The sequence below is a fragment of the Anolis sagrei genome, chromosome 6, assembly GCF_037176765.1.
Source record: "Anolis sagrei isolate rAnoSag1 chromosome 6, rAnoSag1.mat, whole genome shotgun sequence".
Classification (NCBI taxonomy): Eukaryota; Metazoa; Chordata; class Lepidosauria; order Squamata; family Dactyloidae; genus Anolis; species Anolis sagrei.
The window spans coordinates 95,231,244-95,254,429 of record NC_090026.1 but is presented as its reverse complement, the minus strand read 5'-3'; the positions used below and the strand labels follow the sequence as shown (position 1 = coordinate 95,254,429).

At 36.6% G+C, this 23,186-nt stretch overlaps 1 protein-coding gene across 11 annotated transcripts in view; it reads left to right on the top strand.

The window, feature by feature from the left end:
* HDAC9 (histone deacetylase 9) overlaps positions 1-23,186 on the top strand; it is a 491,112-nt gene that overhangs the window by 246,231 nt on the left and 221,695 nt on the right. For all 11 annotated transcript variants that reach the window (XR_009631775.2, XM_060782133.2, XM_060782132.2 and 8 more), the window contains 4 exons: positions 1,046-1,158; positions 13,244-13,366; positions 15,410-15,617; positions 16,946-17,163. Coding sequence is in view for 10 of the 11 variants with exons in the window: in XM_060782133.2 (XP_060638116.2) it covers positions 1,046-1,158; positions 13,244-13,366; positions 15,410-15,617; positions 16,946-17,163 (662 nt within the window). In the remaining variant the exon portion in view is untranslated. The remainder of the gene's footprint in view (positions 1-1,045; positions 1,159-13,243; positions 13,367-15,409; positions 15,618-16,945; positions 17,164-23,186) is intronic.

Here is a 23,186-nt window from a genome sequence, read left to right as displayed (position 1 = left end):
CCTAAAAGGTTGAGCAAAAAATATTCTCCATGTGTTGCCTTTTACATCACCACTTCTCAGGTGGTGAAATCCAACACAACTCTAGTGACATTGCATTGGATTTAGGCCTAAATCTTAAGTAGTTGTGTGGTTTTCTGCTTTCATATCAAATGTAGTAGTCCCAATCAATTTCACATGTGTGCTGAAATTAAAAGTACAAATATTCTTTAAAATAACCTACAAAATCTAATGTTGCAGAAGGTTGGGAGGGGGAAAGGGTTAGCAGCTAAACATTGGCTTAAAATGAAGTTGACTCACTTGTTTTCAGTGGTATAGCTTACATCAATTGTTGGATATATTGAGACGTATCCTGATTGGCCTTATAACTCTAAATTTTGGGGATTATATCTTTTTCTTTATTAAGAGTATTCACTGGCATTTGTCTTTCAACAACTCTGTGCTATTGCAGCATATTGTATCAAAAACTATCGCTTAGTCGTAACAAGGCAATGTAAAGTGTTTTGCACCAAAAATTAAGCTGTAACCCTTAAAATGCTACGTTGAGATGTTTAACATAGATTCCCTTAGAATTGACTGAGAGAAATGAAGTATTGTTTCTTAGTTACTCATATAAAGGCCAGCTCACAACTGAGTCCTCCAGGGGTTTATCCAAACAGCCTTGGAATGGCAGCAGGCCTCATGAATTGATGACATGTTATCTTGACCTTTGAGAGTCCAGTATCTCTATCATGCTGATCTCTCGCAGAGGCAGCAGAGAATGCAGCCAAAGGTACTTCCTTTTCCTTTACTCATTAGGAACGCCCTTTCAATATCTTGCCTGCCACTGAGAAACTAGCTGTCTCTTCAGAGAGGGGAAATATTGCTGAAGTAGTAAACTATGACCTTTGTGTACTGGAAGTAATAAGAGGGAAAGCCAATCTTGAAATGAATAAAGGAATGCATTGTACATCTAAAGTATTTGTCATAAGCTACATGCTGATGTTTTGTTTTGGGAGAGAGAAAAGTAACTGATGTTTATCATTGCTATCTTTATTTTTATTCCCAGAATCATCAGTCAGTAGCAGTTCCCCAGGATCAGGTCCCAGTTCACCAAATAATGGTCCTACTGGAAATACAGATAAGGAAACCTCAGTGTTGACATCTAATTCCCAAACTGAGGTAAGAACAATCTCCCCTTTGGGTATATGGTATCTATTTTATTATCAGAGCTGGCACAAAATTTCTATTGGTTTCACCTAAAATGTAAAGGAGCATATTTTGGCCAATTGTGTAGTCATCTGCCAAGTGTGCAGCCTTCTCATTATATGAAGAGAACAATATTTGGATAAATGTTTTTAATGTTTATGTATGTATATAAGAATTTGTGTCCCAGCATTGAATGTTTGCCATATATATGCTGTGCTCCACCCTGAGTCCCCTTCAGGGTGAGAAGGGCAGAATATAAATGTTTTAAATAAATAAATAAATAAATAAATAAATATTTTCTCAACATTTTTGCTTATCCAATGTTCTGCCGGCCTGTTTTTGTTGGATAAGGGAGATTCTACTGTAGTTTTCAGCAATGTTTTGAAGCAGTGGTTCTCAAACTTGAATCTTTTGGACTTCAGCCCTCAGCCAGCATTGTATTCTGAGTCCAGCATCATCAGAGGTCTGAAGTTTGTGGACCACCTCCTTGGATGAATATAGAGTTGCCCTGAGACATTGTGAACAATTTCATTTGGGAAAAAGCTGGAACTTGCCTCCATGTGCGCCCACATCATCACCTACTAGCAGATGTGATTACTCTTCTTCTTGTTGTTGTTGTGTGTGCACCATATGCCCCTGTTTTCTTCCTTTGCCTGGGTGAAACAGATATTGTGGCACACAAGAAGAAAATTAGTCAGATCCATAGAATAAGTATAGTGGTGTGCAGAGCCAGCTCCTCCTCTTCCTCTGTGTTGCAAGTGTCTGTTTTGCCTGGGTAAAGGAAGGGAGGTTTTAGGCAAGACAGAAACACATGACACACCCACCTTCTTAACAGTTCACCTGCTCATCTTCTGAGGGTGGACCACCATGTGAATGTTTACACAGCAGCCCCAACTTTGGGAGGCAGTCACAGTGAAACAGGTTCACAAATAATGAAAACTATGAGTAGTGCGAAACCTGCAAATGGAGGGACGGCTATATACAAATTTGGACTTAAAGGCCCATTTACACAACATATTTTTTTTCTTTATTGTATGACAAAAACAGATATATCACTGCTCTGGATACTAACTTTTGTTTCCTGTACTATGCTATGGGTATTTTGTGTCTTAGGGTCTTTTCACACTACACAATTGTAGCACTATGGTTCCACATTGGCTGCCATGACAAGAAACTATTGAATCTTGGGATGCTACAGTTTTGGAAGAGAGGTATTTAGAATTCTCTGCCAGAGAACACTAATGCCTCTCAAATGACAAAGTTCAAAATGGCAAAGTTCAAAATTTCATAGAATGTCAACATGGCAGGGAAAATGGAATCAAAGTGCTATAAATGTGTAGTATTAAAGGACCCATAGTGGACATACTGTAGATTGATTTGAAAATGGAATATGAAAAGTGAAACAACATAACAAACTATGGATGGGCCACTCAACTCATGTTTTCAGGTTACTAATTTTATTGTGTAATACAAGCCTTCAGTCTGAAGTCTAAGGTTGATCAGTAATGAGAAAAATGTTGCCCTCAAGATGATTAAAACTCATAGAAAAAAAAGCTTTGGATGTACTGCCTAGGACTGATGGGACTTGTAGTATCAACCCTGATGCAGATATTGTATACTTATCAATGGCAGGTAAGATAGATCCAAACAATGCCCAGATAAATCTTTGATACGTATATTCTCGAGTATAAACTGACCGGAATATAAGCTGAGGCATGTAATTTTACCACAAAAGACTGGAAAAACATATTGACTCAAGAATAAGCCGAGGGTGGGAAATGCAGCAGCTACTGGAAAAATTCAAAATAAAAATAGATACCAATAAAATTGAGACATCAGAACATTCAATGTTTTTGAATATTTACTTAATACTGTAATTTAAGATAAGACTGTCCGACTCTGATTAAGCCATTATTCCAACCTTCTTCAGCGTAAATGTGCCTACGTATCCTTCCAATAATAATAGAGTAAAATAATCAATGTATTAATAACAGAGTAATATAATAAATGTAATAACAATAATAAAGAAAAATAATAAACGTAATAAAAATAATAGAGTAAAATAATATAAATGTAATAATAATAAATAGAGTAAAATAATACATGTAATATGACAGCAACAACAACAACAACAAGTCAAATAATAAATAACCTTGACTTGTATATAAGCCAAGAAGGGCTTTACACGTCTTTAAAAAGGGCTGAAAAACTCAACTTATACTCAAGTATCTTACAAACTATTTGTCATCAATGTTTGAACCAACATTAAATGTAACACTATTTAAAAAATCCATATTTATGGATTTCGTAGGCCTATGCAAGCTTTCAGTTGTTGTTGGTGAGACCCTAGATAAATACCACGAAACTCCAGAATAACTGAGATACAGCCAGAGCTGCATTGAAGCCATTTAGTCTAAATAACCTGGATTTAAGCCAGTTTAGTACTTTAACTTAAGTACTTTCAGTTGTGGTTCAGGCTGATAATTTCCTGCTGGTTAAATGTACTGTTTGTTATCCTGCAATACTTAGTTTGAAGCAGTAAAATAATTTGTCTGGTTACTCTCTGGCAGCTTATTCTAACAAGTGACTTATTTTCAATACAAATGTACTACTGCCTCCTTGTAATCTTACTATAGTGCAGCTGTGAGAGAAAACAATAATACTTTATTTTATAATTGCTGTGTTCAGAGAATTAAACATTCATATATCTATGTCCTTATGGTATAGTTAAACATATTTCTTGCCAAGACACGGTAATTTTGGACACGTTTCAGTTTAGCATGTGCTAAATGATGCAGACTATACCGTCTCCAGACTCTGAGAACAGTTGTATCAAAGATAATAAAAACCACCCTAGGTTTTGAGTTCAAATGGATACTGATGAAATAAAAGTGACCTTGAAGGGTCAGTAGCTAAAGGGAAGAGGAAAATACTTTCACAGATTTCATGGAGTACAGCAAATAAAAATATTTGAATTTGTCAGCAGCATTAACTGGTTACGGAGAACTTCCTTTTGGCTCAGTTCAGAATCAGCTTGGTATTTACAAGCCTTTCTTGACAAGCATTTGGAAAAAAGCTTCTTTGTTTTCAAGTTCTGACCCAGCTTTTAATGCTGGGACAGGTGTGTTGATATTAGTGTGGTCATGGCCATTATTGTATTGGCCTATGGGAATTGAGCTTTAGCTGGGATGCTGTTGCTAAAACTTTCCATTCATACATCATTCAGATCCAGAAGTTACTTTTCTGAACTACGGTTTCCAGAATCCCCTGGTTAGAATAGCCATTGGGAATTCTCACTGGGACTCCTGGGAGTTGAAATCAAAAAGAAACTTTTCAAAGATCTCAGCATTGTATAGTTCTTTAACTTCTGGTAGGTTTGCTATAGTCATGTGTGAAGAGTAGTAAGGGAAACAAAACACTTCAGGGGAGCTTTAATACTGAAGTTTATTTTCAAAAGTAAGAATAAGGATTTGGCAAATAAAAATATTTTATTATTCATGTTATGTGCCACAAGACCTGAAATAGTCATAACATGGAAAAAAAACTAGAATTGATCAATAAAGAATTCCATAAGGGCTACAGAGGTATCAGAAAAGTTAGCCTATAAATTAATATAAGCAAAAGGGGATATAAAAGAAGATCTATTTGAAAATACATCAAAGCCATTTATTAGCTATGTGTCCAAAAGTAATGATGGATTTAAACCACAAAATGACAAAGAAAAACTATGGATGAACAATTAGAAAAAATGCCACAACAATTATATGTAATGGAGAAGATTTGCATAACTAAAAGCAATTGATCTGACATAGCTCTGTTTGTATAAATACGTATTTAAAAAAGCATAAAGCATTTGGCCTTGGGCAACTGGGTTACTAAACAGATGGACATGTGCTGAATCTTGATTAAAATGTGACTTATTTAGAAAATACAATGCCACAGATACAGTGGGACAAACTTATATATTGGGCTGAATAATTTTACTTGCTATCACCTGTTTTACCAGCATGATTCGCATGAATAGTGCCATCTGTTTCATGCCTATTGAGAATAATGAGCTCGTTTTATTTGTTTAAGGTGTATTCTATCTTTCTGCCAGCAAATGAATTTTAAGATTCCTCATAGTTTGAAGCTACTTTATTGAGTCAGTAGAGAAACCATCCAATCAATGATTACATAGCAATGGCTTGCAAGTTAGTGCAGTATTAGTATATGGAATTATGAAATGACTAATGGGATGGCCTTGGATTTGACTCTGGATGACATGCTTTTAATTAATTGTTTTAATATTGCTGTTGATTTTCGGTTTTAATGTATATGTCTGTTTTTTACTGTATGTATGTGCATGGCATCAAATTGCTGCCTTTTTGTAAGGCTGCTCTGAGTTCCTCTTTTGCGGTGAGAAGGGTGGAATATGAATGTAGTAAATAAATAAATAGGTAGAAACAAAATCATTACACAGTGATTGTTGATAGCTCCCACTCAAGCGGGGCAGTAAATCCATACTAAGTTCTGGCTGCTTTTAAAAGACTGCTCCAAGATTCTGAACCTATTGCAGAATTGAGTTAAGCACCTTGGAGAACACCTTTAAAGCCTGGAGTAAAACCTGGAATGCGTTGACTGCCCTACTGACATGGAGACCACTGAAATTTTATCAAACTATGAACTATTGGAAGAATCTACAAATAGTATCAAAGAGCAGACCATACTGTTTAAATCTTCTGTAAGAACATGAAAAAGCAGTTCATTGAGTTTAATAGGTGTAAGCAATCAATGTGAAGTCTGGTGTCCTGTAGGAGTATAACCCATTGATTTTATTGGGGTTTATTTCTGGGCCGATCTGTATAAGGTAAAGAAATTCACTACTCTTTTGCTCCTCAGTGTTGCCTCAACATGTTGAGATGCATCAAAATCCTCCATATTTTTGCAACCAAAAACTTTTCGCAAAATGTCCCTAAATAAAGAAATCAAAACAGAAAATGTGTAACCTCTTAGTAATCTCACACAGAAGGAAGAAAACTTTTTTCCATGAGTCATATGGCTCATGGCAATGGCAATGTGATAAGCAAATGGCAATGGCAATGTGATATGGCAATGGGATAAGCAAAGTTTTACACCGCCATAGGAGACTGTGCAGTGTGATATCTGGTTTAGTTGTCTTAGACTTGTATTGTATGTCCTTCATACAATTGTTAGAAAGATAGGGTGTTTCTCAGACTCACAAAGGTGGCTAATTACTAGTCATGTGCATTTGGGGCTTACCTTGATTCATTTCGTGTCCAGCTTTTGGTGGGGCCCCCAATCCATTTTGTCAGAACCTCCCAGAATTGAGAGGTCAGATATTTGTTTTCCATTTCCTTTTTCATTTACATTGAGTTGTTATAGATTTTTCTGGCTGTATGATCATATTCTAGAACCATTCTAGAGGAGAGACTGCTTTTAGAACATGGCCATACAGCCTGAAAAACCTGCAACAATCCAGTGATTCTGGCCATGAAAGCCTTTGACAATATATTTGTTTACATTATTTGGGGTGGGGGTGGAGACTTCACCCATAGGTCGAAAACACCTGGACCCACAGGTGCAGCCTTTGGGCTTATGCACCTGGGCCTGGCAGGGCCTACAGCTGAGTGCCAAGTAAGGAGCACATCTTACTCAGAGCTCAGCTACAGGCCCTGCCAGACCCCACACACTCCATCTGAAAAGCAGACCCATCTGCCTTTTGTATCGATTGCATTTTTGTTTCAGGAGGGGCCTGTCCGTTTCATGCCATCCAAATGGACTGAACAAAACGGAAACACGAATTAAACGAATGGGACAAATTTCAGGCCCATGACTACTAATTACACAGTTAAATATAGGCATGCATTTCTTAGTACTGTTACTTGGAGAATTTCTTAGTGGTACCACCACATGTTGCCCTGCTGCTTCCTGCTGTTAATGTGCTACCAACAGCAGAGACAGCTATGGTGCACATTATATAATTGTAGCAGGTGTAGATTTCTTATGGGTTTTCTACATACAACACTCAGAATACATCTTACAGTGATTTAATTTTGATCTAAATTATCCTACCTAGAACTGTTCCATTCAAATAAATTAGACTTCTTGGTTCTAAATAGCCCATATCCCATTTATTTGAACAGATCTGCTCTGGGCAGGCTCAACTCTGGATTTACTCTGTTAGAATGGCTGGCTATACAGTCTTTGAGAGTTGTATAATATCTCTAAGCAATCATTCTAACTTCATATGATGGCTGTTGTCCTTTGTAACTATAATTCTACACTCAGTATTTCTAATTAAAATCTTGTACACTGCATAAGAAAAAACAAGAGTTTTATTTAAAGTGTGTAGCATTGTGGCATAAGCTAGCAATTATTGTGTCAGTTGTGTTTCACTTCGTTAATTCGTGTTGATTTCAGTAGAATGTATGTATAGTGGACATTATATAACCTATATAATCTTTGTTTTGCTTTGTTTTGGTTTTTTCTAAGCCACATAAGGGAAAGTAATTTGTCAGATATAGGGCTAATGGGATAATTTCTTCAGGTCACTGGCAGGACAGTAACCTCCAAAGACTGGAAGACCCAGTTCAATCTCCGACAGTGACTTTTCCTAATAATGAATTAATTGTGTGTGTGAACTTTGATCCACGGGGCAGGCACATGACCTCTTCACACTGATAAGTAGCTTCTCTTTGGCCCAGAACAACCCCCATCCCCTAAAAGGCTACATTGATAGCTAACATGTGGTAGTTTTGACTCCTAATCCTCTGCATAGGATTTTAGGAAGTTCAGATGGGGTAGAATTTCAAAATAGAAGCTAATCACTACAGAAAAACTGCAGCTGAAAAAACTTTATTTGGACAATAATGGATCAGCATGTGATGTGGATCTTATTGGTCTTTTTTTTAAAAGGAGAAGCCCAGTTCCATATTCCATGATATAAGGAGGTATAATGGAATGGAATTTCTCCATACTGCTTCCAGACCTAAGCAACATCACCTCTCTTTAGGCTGCCTTATTGTAGCCTAATGACTTTTCTAAAACCTTGTTTGGTGCGAAGGGCAGACTTTTCAAAGTGATGTTATTATTGGAGTTCAGAAAGAAAGAAAAGAAAACTCATTCATTTCTTTGTGTGAGGACTCAGCATTGTTTTACAACACTGATTTAATGTTTTATATGTATAAAACTCTAGCCTAGACCATTGTTAGTAATTGCTAGAAATGCATCACCATCATCACCTCATCTCTCTTAAAGAAGCCCCCAATGGTGCAATGGGTTAAACTCTTATGCTGGCAGGACTGCTGACCAACAAGTCAGTGGTTCGATCTGGGGGAGCAGATCGAGCTCCCTCTGTCAGCTCCAGCATCCCATGCAGGGACATGAGAGAAGCCTCCCACAAGGATGGTAAAACATCAAAACAACCTGGTGTCTTCTGGGTAATGTCCTTGCAGACAGCCAGTTCTCTCACACCAGAAGTGACTTGCAGTTTCTCAAGTTGCTCCTGATACAAAAAGAAAATTTCCATTAGAAAGATGATACTACACACTATTTTGAACTGCCCGGCCATGTTAGTTGTATACTGAGTGTTTTAATTAGTAGCTGTCATCTTTAAATAATGCTTTACTCTTGAAAAATTATTGGGTGGCAGTGGCAATCTCACTATTTTGATGAACTGTCTAGAGGAGATTGTGATAATCAGTAATTTATGATTATCAAAACACTTTTGCTACTTTCAAGGTTCCCATGTCTGTGTACACTTTTACATGTTCACATTATTTTTAAAATTTCTTTGTCTGATATGCATCTTGTTTAATATCTGATGATAAACATTTTGGTGGTTCCTTCTTTGGTCACAGTTAAGGCATAGTACTCACACTGACCGACCCCTCAAAACTTTGTCCCAGATTTTTGCATTTGATTTTTTGGTTAATATAGTTAGACTTATATATGAATATACAGGGTACTCATATTTTGAAATATGCAAAACTGACAAAACCAAAAATAAATTATGTCCCTGGGGGAGTCAAAATGCTGTCTGTTCATGTAGCCACTACTCTTTTCTCTTGCCATTGTCAAGCATAAGTTGTTGCATTCCTGGCATGAGCACTGAAAGGTGCCTCTAATGGTATTTTGAAATTGGAGTTCAAAATGCCAGAACACACTTACAGCTCACTGGCAGGGATCTTAAGAGCTGAAACCACTTTTTTCCATTTGTGGTTCCACTTAGAAATTTCACTCTGTCTGTAGTTACTTGATAGTTAATGTGTGGTCCTGTGGGTTGAATCGTTTTTCCAAAGACAGTACACTGGATTCCAGTAGACTCTCCTTTGATGGTTTAAGGGTAACTAGACAATAAGGCGAATATTCATACGCACAGTGGCTGCTGGTTTACAAACTTTAGCTATCAAATCCATTCTTCTTCAAACACAGTGTTTCTAATAACAGGGTTTTTTCAGTTCTCTTCTCCTCACATGTCATAACCCAGGCTGAATTACTCTCTTGTTATATCATAATAGCTCTGATGACATCATTTTTATATCATTTTCCAATTTGAATAGGTATGTGTAGTTGTCACTTGGTAGAAAGTAAGGCTGGAAGAAAGGTAGTTCAATCTGAAAATCATATTGCAAGGTACTTTGAATTGTTCTGGTTTTATTTGAATCAATTTTGAAAATTATACTGGTGGGGATTTATAGGATTGTACTGGACTTCACAGAGAGCTTCATGAAGCCTTGTAGGCTACACAGTTCCAAGTGTGAAGTAGTTGGGGAAGAATTCATCTGAAATTCTTCCCCAACCAGTTACAGTATTTTATGGTATATAAGACTACTTTTTAACCCAGGAAAATCTTCTCAAAAGTCAGGGGTTGACTTATTTGCCAGGTGTCATCTTATAGGGTGGGTGCTGAAACTTGAATGCTGGACTGGAGAATCTGCGGTCCCCACATATGGTGGAGGGAGCTCAAAAATGGCTGTGGCCGCATCCCCGCCATATGTAGCGACCTTGTGAAAGCAGCAAGGGCAGCGCTGTACATGTACAGTAAAAGGAAATCCACTCGCCAGGATTTATGGAAAGAAGTGACTTAAGTGAAGTGAAGGGCGGAGCAATCTGCAGGTGTCTGGGATGTCTGGCCTCCTTCTCTCAGATCTCACTCCTGAGGACTGCAGTGAAGCTGCACAGGTGTGCATGTGCGAGATCTGAGAGGCAGAGAAGGAGGTACGGTAATAGCAAAATTACCATATTGAAACTAAATGTGATGTCTCTTAAAATTTTTATTTGGTGTGTGTTGGAAGAGGGGTAGTCTTATGTGGTGAGTATATCCCAAACTGCATTTTAACTGGAAAAGTTGGGGGTCACCTTATATGCCCAGTCATCTTATACACCGGAAAATATGGTATATCTTTCTCAGAGTACATTGCTTCTTCAAAACTACTTTCTCCATCAAAACAACTCTTTGGCACCTGATGGGTCAACAAGATGGTTGAACAGTTGCAGAACTTGCCTTTCCATTCCTACAATAGGACAGTGATCTTCCTTGGTGTATTTCAGATTAGCTGCTAAGGAGCATTATTGGCAGCAGCAACAGTGACTCTTACTGGCTACACTGAAAAAGAACCAGTTATGCATTTTTAAACATCTCAGTTAAATTATTTGCTGGGTTTAAAACCTACATTTAATGTCTTTAATCATTATTTTCTCATTCCTAATATTAAAAAGCTATCAGCATTAAAGAGGTTAATTGTTTTGAATGCTGAAGCAAGTTTCTGTGAGTTATCTTTCTTTGGTGAGGAGACCACCTTGGAGTTCCATATATGCTACCTTGAATTCCAGATGGAAGAAAGTTGCCATATACTTAGTTAGCTAAATAGATATATAGGGAATGATTAAAAACACAGAACACTGTAAACAAGTTAGAAAAATGTTTCAGATTCTTCCTTTTTCGATTACTCAAAGTAACAGCAGTATCCAAAATGGCAATTTAAGAATAGTGTCTAGGGGTCCTTCCACACAGCCATATAACCCAGAATACCAAGGCAAAAAATTCCATAGTATCTGCTTTGAACTGGCACATCAGAGTCCACACTGCCATATATTCCAGTTCAAAACCAATAATGTGGGATATTATTCAGCTGTGTGGAAGAAGCCTTAGATGAATGTCAACTATAATGGTATACTTGATAGATGATGTCTGGATCCATATAGGATATAAATTGCCTTTGTCTAGAAAAGCAACCTTCTGACAATGTTATTGTCTATCACAGAAGGATGAAGTTAATATTTATTGGAGTGGTTAACAAATAGAATTTTATAAATGAATTGTCAAAATGTTTCTGCCATCATCAGTTGCTCAAATTCCTTAAATGTGTGTGTGTATGACTATGAATTGATCCTTTTTAATTATCGACTTTAAAATGCATATTCATCTGTATGTCTTTATGTCAATGATACAATAATGGAGGACCAAGCCAAAAAAAAAAAAAAACCAAGCAAATTATTATTCTTATATATGCTATTATAGATGTTTTATTTTTAGTGTCTGGTCAGTGAGACAAATTCAGTTTATAATCTCAACCAATCAATAAGGCAAGTCCAGTTGTTACAAGTATAGTAGACCCTTAAAATAGTGAGAATTTTGCAAGTCAACATTAATGAATCTACTCTGCTTGGGAATAACAACTGGATTTAGCCCATTGTCCTTAGTAGTAAGACACAATAGGAGATGATGATGATGATGATGATAATGTTGATGTTGCTCATGTATTGAAAATATTGAATTCTGTTTATTTTTTATCAAATCAATTATAGTCCAATAGAAAGTCAGTAAAATATAGAAGTAATCCAAAGCTTCCTGTACCATAAATGCTAAACCTTGATTTTGTGTGTTTCCTTTTCAGTTTAGCATAGTTTTGGGGTTGAGGATGGATGACATCTATAGACTGGTCTGTTATTATGTCAGTGATAGGTTTAGTCTCCAAACAAACTATATGGGAAGGTTATGTTTTGGAATAACATCCTGTGTTTTTGTGCTGCCCAACTCTTTAGTGACAGTCTGAGGTTGCATTGTATTAACCTGAGGTATTTTCCAGCGTTAATTGATATCCCAGGTTTGTCGAGAGGAAAATCTACAGCTCTCCACAACATGCTTGACAAGTTATTATATTTATTTTAGTCAAAGCCTGAGTGCACAGATCCCGCATGGAGGTGGTCTATTATTGGAGTCCCATATGCTTTTTGTTTGGGAAGAAAGCAGTCACTGTGTCATACTGTTACACAGGGTATTCTTTTTCAAGGATGTTGTTCCCTTGAGGACCATATCATGCCAGAGTTCCAAAGTCTAATAAGACCTTTTGTAGCTCTTATTGTGTGGAGAGGTCTGGAAGGGAGGCAACAGTTAAAAAACAAAAAAAGAGAGAGGTAATTTAAGAAACTGTAGTAGACCACATGTTGAAGAACATGAATGTTAGTAAAGAAAAGGGCAAAAGTAATTCTGCCATTATATTTGGAAAGGGCCACAATCTCCAGCCAGTTATAAAGGATATGATCATAAATACCATAACAGTGCATGCACCCTCATACATTTTACAAAATACTCTGAAATATTATAACATTTTAGTACATTAATTTTCAACATTTTTGAAACATGGAGATAAGTAAGAATGACTAGGGATTCATTTACATATGTTATAGTAACACAGTGTTGCATGTTGAATATTTAAAGGGGTTGCAAAGTGAAGAAAATTTTGTAGAAACCACATTTCTTTGTAAGCCACCATTTTAGAAAATACAAAGACAAGTTTACCCTTTATGACTCATCAACCAGCGTATAATACCCAGAAATTACTCTATGTTCTCATTTAAGAACTCTAATGCACAAATCATATTTTAATCATTATTATGCCATTTTCTCTTCAAGAAGAATGTTAGCAAGGTGCATGCATACATGAATAATCAGCAAGAAAAATAATTTCATTTAAATTTCCCAATTCAGGGGATCAACTTGGTTAGTCAACATGTGACCATTTTACTTTGTTTTGTTTTATATTTGCCACAGCATTTGGTTCCACAGCAACATGTTCTTATCAATGAAGAATCAATGAATTTGTTGAGTCTCTACACATCTCCTTCTTTGCCAAACATCACTTTAGGACTTCCAGCAGTACAACCACCACTCAGTGTAAGTTCATGGTTTAAAGAGTGTTTCCATTAGCTTTGCAAATGAATTAAGATCTACAACTTGAACATCCATGATCTGAAATGTTTAAGACCAGAAGTTTTGGATTTCTGTTATTTTTGGATTTTGTAATACGTGTATTTTTATAGATATATTAGAGATGAAATCAAGGTCTAAACATCAAATTCATTTATTTCTTATATGCACATAACACAAAGACAATGTTATTATAGAATAAAATAAATCAAAAGATTGAATAAGGGCAAACAAACTGAAACTTAATCTAGACAAGACAGAAGTACTCCTGGTCAATTGGAAGGCAGATTAAAGTACAGGGATCCAGCCTCTGCTCAATGGGATTATACCCCCCCCCCCAAGACCCAGGTTTGCAGTTTGGGGTCTTCCTAAATTTACTTGTGGTGACCCGGAGGGCCTTTGATCTTGTTCCTTGAGAAGTAGGATCCGGCCATGGTGGTACATGCCTTAGTTACATCCTGTCTTGTTTACTGTACCGCACTTTACATGGAGCCGACTTTGAAAGTGTTCAGAAACTTCAGCTGGTCCAAAGGTCTGCAGCCAGGTTTCAAACTGGGACTGGCTACTGGGGAAGGACAACCCCTCTGTTGCAACAGTTCCACTGGAATGCACATCTTCTTTAGCCAAATGACAAAGAGGGTGCTTTTTGTTACTGTGCATTGCATTCACCAGCAAATACTTTTTTGGTTCCAGGATTTTGAAAATTTAGGTGCACATTAGATTTGATGGCACATTGGACTCAAGTAAATACAAGTAATATTTTATGCATGAAAAAGTATATGAATGAACCTATGATACAGTGATTTTCCATCCAAAATTATAAATCCTGTTTGCATTCTGTTTTAAACATCCTCTCCAAAATAAAATAATGAATTAGCTGGTATGCACTTAATGATTTTCACTTTGACTGCATATTTTGTTGCTGATGTTACCCTTCTCAATGATATTCTACATTTTCCTCAAATATCATTTATTCATTATTTCTGTGAACATATTGTCATTTCACAGACTTCTGTAAGTAAGGAGTAATTAGAAAAGTTTTGGGAGAATGTGCACTTGGCAAAATTTTTTAATAAGAATTTACTCCATCTACATTTGAGTTCTGCCACTCTAGTTCATCTCCTTTATTAATTTTGGAAATGTGGTGAAAATATGCTGTTTTCATCCAACTTGTAAAAATACTTGCTCCTCTACTCATAAGTGCTAGAAAGGACTTTTCTTTCCAGAAATACATTACATCAATAAATCATTCTGTATTTTTATTATTGAACTTGAATGTATTCAAATTTTGAGAATTTATGCTCTAGCTACTGAAAATATTATAACCTTTGTATGCATGACAAGGTGAGCAATCTGAATCCTTCAGCCACAAGGGTACAGCAAAACCACTCTACTGTTGTGGACATTTTTCAAGAGTCCTGTTTGGTGATAGATCAGTGCCTTTCTCTTCTTTTGGTTCAGAAGGGACCCTTTGCCCACCACAAATGGAAAACGGGTCATATAATGTAGCACTTTTTGAAACTTCAAGAACATAAGAAAAGCACTAGAGAAAATAAGGTAGCCAAACAAAAGCACAAAAGCAACTTCCAAATTTTATTTGACTTCCTCATCCTCCTTAATGGCAGCAACAAGAAAGATTATTCTGGAGCAGGAGCGAGAAATGGTTAGAGGCAATAGATTTGCCTTGGATCCTGAGAGACATTAGAAGGGGAATATGCCATCTCATTGCATCAAAATCAAAAAAAGTTTTGTTTCTATGAGGGATTATTTCTTCATTTTTCCTGCTTCTCTGCCTGATTTAACCCAGAATTTTAGAAAATAGAGAAGTCTATTTTCCAAGAGGAATAGACTCAGAGGACAACTTCAGAATCACTTCACAAAGGGGAAAAAAACCTTTCCTGGGTCTAACCTTAATTTGTGATCATGAAATATTCCTAAGTAATTTGATAAATAGGTTTCAGCCTTTAGTTTTTGGAATGATTTTGTTTTTTTGCTTGTTTGTTTGTGAAGGCATCTTCACCATTCAGAGAAAAACAGAAATGTGAGACCCAAGCAGTCAGGCAAGGAGTGATCTTGCCTGGGCAGTACAGGGGAAGCATGTCGCCTTCAGCCCCTCAGCCTGTCATCCTAGAAGGGAAGCCAAACAGCAGTCATCAGGCCCTTCTCCAGCATTTGTTATTGAAGGAACAAATGAGGCAGCAAAAGCTTCTGGGTACAGGTAAAGATCCGTTTCTTTAGAGTGGAGTTGTAATTCTTTTCTAATTTCATTCTAAAACAAACCAACAATAATTTTAGCTGTTGTCTTCCTCTTGTGAAACAGTCTTCAAAAAGTGAACAGAAAACAATTCTTGAGCCCTATTAATGCAAAGTTGCATTCTTTCTGCAAATAAAGACTTTTTGTGCAGTATATTTCTGCTTATATAAGTATTTTATGCAGGAAATGCTTTTAGGGTTTCTTATTTTTACATAATCATTCTATTTCTAGTCCAGAGTAATATTTTTCACTTACATGGAAGTGCATTTCCTGAAAGTTATGGAAGGCTAGGACTGGACTTTATTCCACACAAGAATACTTTATCCATCTTACACAATCTTTAGCATCTCGGGATAACTGATCCTTTTAGGTGGAGATGCTAGGTGCAAATCTATTCACTGTGGTTCTGCTTTCAACTGATATAATAATAATAATAATAATAATAATAATAATTAATAACTTTATTTGTATCCCACCACCATCTCTCCGGAGGGACTGGGGCGGTTCACAGGATGCACTCAGTAGTGCCACACAATACACATACAACAAAATATAAAAGGTTGAATTAATAACAATAATAATAACCCCATTACACATAAAACAACAATAAAACCCCTATCAATTAAAATACTAAAAACCTGAGCAAGCTATAAACTAGTGGCTATGAGCGATATTTGTCCTCATAAAGTACAACAGTGACCACCTACCAAGTTTACAAATGTAGTGATTCATAATCCCTAATCATGGTCAAAAACTTGTGTAAAAAGCCATGTTTTCAGCTGTTTACAAAAAACCTGGAGGGTGGGGGCTACCCTAATTTTTTGGAGGGAGGGCATTCCAAAGCCGGGAGCCACCGCTGAGAAGCCCCCCCCCCTCTCTTCCCCACCAACCATACTTGAGACAGAGGTGGGACTGAGAGAAGGGCTTCCCCAGAAGACCTTAGGGCCTGCATCAGTTTATAGAAAGAGATGTGATCTCAAAGATAGACTGGATCTGAAGCATATAGGGTTGGTTCTCTTATTGCTAAAGGAAACATTTAGAGTAAGTCCACTAATTAGCATGTACTTTTCATTCTGAATGTCAGAATATAAGCAAAGATAACCATCATTGATGTCGGAAAATACCTAGTTATAGAAGAGCCATAAAGCTCAGACATGCCCACTTTGGAATTCTTAGGGCTCTCCTTCAATGCACATATGTCCCCATGGTCTCCCCCCTCCAATAGAATGTCTTATAATTTTCCTAATAGTACTGTCTGTATATTTGATGAGTGGAGTGTCATTGGCTTTCAGGTACAGTCCCTCTTCATCCTCAGTCACCACTGGCAACAAAAGAAAGAGTCTCACCCAGCCTAAGAGTTGCACATAAATTGCCTCGACATCGGCCTCTAAATCGAACTCAGTCAGCTCCACTGCCACAGAGTACCTTGGCTCAACTAGTAATTCAACAACAGCATCAACAGTTTCTGGAGAAGCAAAAACAGTACCAACAGCAGATCCACATGAACAAAGTAAGTCTGTGATTCATTACCTATTGTACAAAAAATCTATAGCTATCTGCATAATCTGCAGGAGATGGGGGAATTCAAACTAAAAAATTATATATCACTGCTCAATAAGTCATGCTTTAAAAAAACACTTTATTTAAAAATATGATTGCTAGATTATATGCCAGAGACATTCCATAACCATCTTGTAGGAAATTGCAAGCATACACTATTTTTTTTTACTATGATGGCATTGAAATGTAACCAGTTTAGATTACTGTACCTTTGCTTGATAAACTGAGATACAACCAAGGCTTCCTTCATATATACAGAGCCCTTTTCTTATCCTTTCATAGTAATCATGAGTGCAATCTCCAATTAACTATCGTTTTCTATTTCATGTGAACCTTGGCTGCTTAGGAACAAGATAGACTCTTAAAACTCTTCAGACATTTTTTTCAACCCTAACCTGTTCAGAGTTCCAAAGCTGGTTGCAATAGTTCTGCAATTCAAGTGAAAGGAGAAACTATGGTTGAGACTTTCATGTTGTATTTGGACATGGAAAAGGGAAGACATGGGAAGGAAGGAAGGAAGGAAGGAAGGAAGGAAGGAAGGAAGGAAGGAAGGAAAGAAGGAAGGAAGGCAGGAATTTTAATTTTAAATATTCCTTCTTAATATCTTAATTTTAATTACTCCAGTTTTGAAAATGTCAATTCCAAAATATGGGAATGAAGTGACACTATCTTTTGTGTAAATGTGGGTTGTGACTATTATATTAATTCCCACATGTCCTTCATCAGCATAATTAACTATTGCAAAATATAAAGGAGAGATAGCTTTACAGAATTTCCACATTTTATGCATTATTTTTTTGATATCTGCCCCTATAAAACCCATTCTCACGATTTAGGTAATTAATAAGACTTCTATCAACATACATTTCTCTCATTATGGTTGTGGATGTAATCTGCAAACACATGAAAGAATGAAAAATTTAAAAGTGTGTTCATAGGTGAAACATTTCACTAGAGAACTGTTCCCCCATGGGGGTGCTTATTCTTTGGAATCTCTTAAGAATTCCCAACCAAATTAGAAACACAACTTTGAGTTTAAGTTCATAGTTTGTACAGTGGTTTGGTTATTAAATCTCATCTTAATTAGGAAAAATGAAGACTAGAGAACTTCAAAGTTCAAAGCTGATCCTTGCATGTTAACCCCTCTCAACTTGGGTGTTTTGATTACTCAACTTGGACTCTACTTGGCTTTTCATTTACTATGTGTTCCATATGTTTAATCAAGATGGCATAGGTACATCTTGGAGCTTCCAGGTTTTCAAAATATTCCACCTTCCTGTAATTGTCTGAACAAAAGAAACCCTTTATTACTGATTGAAAGACAGGACCTGTGTGATTTTTTTTCCGCCAGAGTATCCAGAATAAATACTGATTAGTTGCCTTCCAAAGTTTTTTTTTCAGAGAGTAAGCCAGCTTACCATCTTGCATTTTTCTTGACTTTTCATACACATTATTATTTCTTTTATAGTAGATCACTAACTCAAATGCGACCCCACATTATTGATCTTCCAGGCAGCAGACAATATCCCTTGATTTTTTAAGTTCCTGTCTGGCAGATTTATTTTGCCCCTGGTATGTTGACATTCATCTGTTTGTAGGTCAGAAGTTTTGGAAGCCTGTTTTACCCTAAAGTGGTTGAAAGATCCCTTCCATTCTAGGAAAAAAAATAATTTTAATAATCACATGTACTGTTTCCCCATGGTTGCACAGCACTCTCTGAAGAGTTCTTGTATCCTGATCCTTACTTCAGTTTAGAAAGCAAACTAAAATAAAATAAAATATATTAACCAATATTAGATTTAGATTTAAGACAAAAAAAAGGAATAAAAACACTTGGAGAAGTGAAAATGTGTCTGCTTGGTGCTGGGAAGGCCGTCATGGCATCTAGTGAAGATTTTTGGGGAGAAAATTCCAGAAACAGGATGCCACAATCTTTCATTTCTGAATGTTGTATCTTGGACAGAAGGGCCATTTGGAGGAGGAAGAAGATGAACTGGGAAATCTACAGGTTTGAACAATGGGTTTCTAGTCTCTTCTGGGGTTTGATTCCAAGACCCACTGGGAACATAAAAATCCATGGATGTTCAAGTCCCATTACATATAACACAATTGTAAAATGGTGTAATTAATATAAAATGGCAAAATCAAAGTGTGTTTTGAATATTTAGAAAACAGTTTCAAACTATGGATAGTTAAAACTGGTTACAAAAGGCCACTTGCAATGACCATGTGGCTTGTTAGGAAACTACTGAAAAGGAAGGTATTATTAACACCCACATCACTTAATTATTTGGTGGCAACAATGTTACTTGCAAAATCACTTTCAATCATCATATCTAAAGTATGAATAAAGATAGCTGTGAAAGCTATCTGTCATTGCGAACTTTCAAAAGCTAGTGCACAACAGGAATGAAAAATTCTTTGTGGTATGCCTGGCAAAAATGGGCTCATTTATGTAAAATGATTCTTTGTGTTGTCATATAAAAGTCACGTGAATACTTTGGAAAGCTTCATCTCTAGATCTAAAAGGCCTCTGTAAGAACACCTCTGAAGTTTTCAACCTTGCAAGATTATACGAATCAATCACATTCTTTCCTTTGATAGAGTTAATACATTCCAGCTATAAGCCAACCTATGATTGGAGTGATAACGGTCAAAGCCAACATAGGCCAAAGGTAAAGATTTTTTTCTAGATTGTTTCTACTATAAGAAGAAAGAAACAATCAACTGGACCAAGAGGTTTTCATGATTCCCTTGTAGTGAGAAAAGATCCCCCATGGTTTCTTCTGTCATTTGTCAGAGATCATGTTTTTGATGTGGGAAACAGTATACCTTCTCATTGGACTCTGAGCTTTATACCTATGGGATGCAATATGCTGACCTTCTCAAATCATTTTAGCTGAAATGCAAATTTTGACATCTCATCCAGAAGTCAGTGGAGAGTCTTGCCCTTGCTTTTGAAAAATGAATGCGTGGAAACCTGAACTGGGCTTTCCATTTAAGGATACTTTGTTATTGCCAGATTTAATATAAGTCTGTCTAGATGACAGCTTGTTTCCTTGTAGAGTCCTTTGATCACATTTTTTGAACTCCATTCTTCCCAATAAAAGGGATAGGATGTCTGGCAACACCAGTTAAACTAATTGTCATTGGAACAGAAAGAATGACTCTACAACAGAACTCTTATTTTTTTTAACTCCAATTAACTGTCCATACAAATATCTTGAAAGATGCCATTTCTACCCACACCATGTAAACTAGGTTATTAATTTTAATCTAAAATCATTAAGAACATAAGAAGAACTGTAAACCCATCAACCTACCTGCTATTGGCAATGGATAATAGACAAGAGGCTCTGCTTATGATAACCTACAAGTGTCAGTAACTTGACATGAGTGGCCCAAATGATTTAAGACTTTAAATTCTGCATATTAAATTAGTCTCAGAAGCACACTAGCAACCAGCAATGATACAACTATATCAATGTCACATGAACTGACCACTCAGCCATTAGCAAAATGGGGCACCTGCATTCTGCGCCATATGAAATTCCCAAACTATCTTAAGACATAGTGCACATTACAGTAGTCCAGTCTGGATGTCACCCAGTCATAAATAATTAAGGCAAGCTTAACTAAGGCTACACGTGACTCTAGATTGAGTCACGTGTAGCCTACAGTGTTAAAAACACTCCTGGCCTCCTCAATTATGGCCAAGTCCAAGAACATGTCAAACTTCCTATATGTAAGCTTTAGGCCACATGCATTTCTCCATCCAGTCTAATTGATTGTTTTACCTGTAATACTTCCACCTTGACTGGATTAAGGCTAAATTTGCCCAGCCTTATACATTCCAAGCCCCTTTCGTATGCTTGGATTAAGACCAACTTGTTCATCTTCATGCATTCCGAATCATTTTGAGATGTTGGCTCAAGAGTTATACAAATTCTATATGATCATTAGTTAGAAATCAGAGGTATTGTTGAGCATCATCAATTTGCCACTGCAGTTCAAGCTTCTAAATGACTTCCCAGTCTGATGGTGATTTAAAATCTTAATAGACAAGTTAGAAACCTGTGGCATATAACAGACCACAGAAATTCCCCAATATCACCTTGTTTTATGTGACTTCAAGTTGGGGAGCCTATTCTAAGGTTTTGTTTTGTTTTTCTTTTTGTGGGGAGTGGGCTTGCAGATCAGTTCTTATTCTGAGAAAATATGACTCACCCAGGATCACTCACTGGGTTTCCATAGTTTAGCAGCAAAACTATGGAAACCCACAGAGCAATCGTGGGTGAATCCTGGGTAAGTCATATTTCCTATAGTTTAGCTGAGCCCCCGGTGGTGCAATGGGTTAAACTCTTGTAGCAGCAGGACTGCTAATCACCAGATCGGCAGTTTGAATGTGGGGAGAGTGGGTTGAGCTCCCTCTGTCAGCTCCAGCTCTCCATGCGGGGATATGAGAGAAGCCTCCTACAAGGATGGTAAAACATCAAACATCCAGGCATCCCCTGGGCAATGGCCTTGCAGTCGGCCAATTCTCCCACTAGAAGTGACTTGCAGTTTTTCAAATCACTCCTGACACACACACGCAGTTTAGCATGGATTTGGACCCTGATCTCCCAGTACACCAGTAGTCTACTACAACTTGCTGGCTTCTGAAAAACAGTGTTCACTTAATAGAGGAAATATATCAGAAAGAATTTTACAGATTTTGAACAAGGAAAATTGGGGCTTTTGATTGGCTAGACAAGCAAGTGGTTAAATGCATGTGTGTGATATTGGTTTTAGATAAACTGTGTAATATAAATTTTCTCTTAGGAATTTTTAATGCTTTTTTGGATTAGTTTTTAGTTAGTATATAGTCAGACTTATCTCAGTTCTTTTATGATGCTCCTTTTAGAGACCCTCCAAATGCTTTGTTCTTTGAAAGTCTGTGCAGTCATTTCATTTAAAGGCTCTCAGGAAATTATGGATTTTATGAAAGCTTACACTTTGAGAGAAATGCATGAAAAGAGTCGCTGTAGAGCTTGTGTTTTGTGGCGGCTTTATTTACTTACCATATTTCTATGTTGAGAGGAGCAGGTACTGTTGCCTTTTGAAGTTCCCTCTTGGTTAGACTAATTTCTCAAAATACTTCCTGTGCTGCTGCCACTGTTTACTTTAGTTAATGCATATTCCTTACAGTTTAATTTCCTGCAAACAAAAGCCATGAAATGGTTTAAGTTCCACTGGCTGGAAACTGTTCATTAAATGATGTTTCAACTTTAAATAATGTTCATATAACTAGTTTTGAGAAGAACAATTTGTACAATTTGGATGTGGTCATTTGAAACAGCTTTGCAGAATCACAATTAAAGTGCTTTCTGTCTCACTGTTAGATAGGGACCCATTCATCAGGTTTTTGTATAGTGTTTCATCTATTTTTTTTTCTTTTGAAAATTTATCTTGATTGCTGGATCTAGAATACCAGTTAAAGACAACATTCAAACAAGAGGATAGATTAGCTTCTATTGTTATTATAAAATTTCCGTAGACATTGTCCCGCCACAGTAGAAACATTTTAAAGTTGCATTCAGAGTGGTTTTAATTGTTTTACTTCAGCTGTGAAATAAAAGCGGGATAGAAATAACCACAATCATCATCATCACTAGAGCATAAAATTAAAATTTTAAAATATGAAAAAATAGTTGAGGTTCACTTTTGTTTTTGTCTTTTTTGTTTTGTTTTGATAAAAACAAAATATATCAATGTTTTTCTTATAAAAATATATTGCATGTTGGATATTGACAGTATTCTTATGTGGAGCTAATTCAAGGTGTTTTGTCACCTTTGGTGGTTTAAGACATTGTCACTGCCTCTGTCGGTAATTTTGTTCTGTATTGGACATCATAACTTTATGTAAATAATTCTGTATTCCTTTGGAATTAATCCAGAATAAATACTAGTGTTATATCAAACTCTTAACATAAC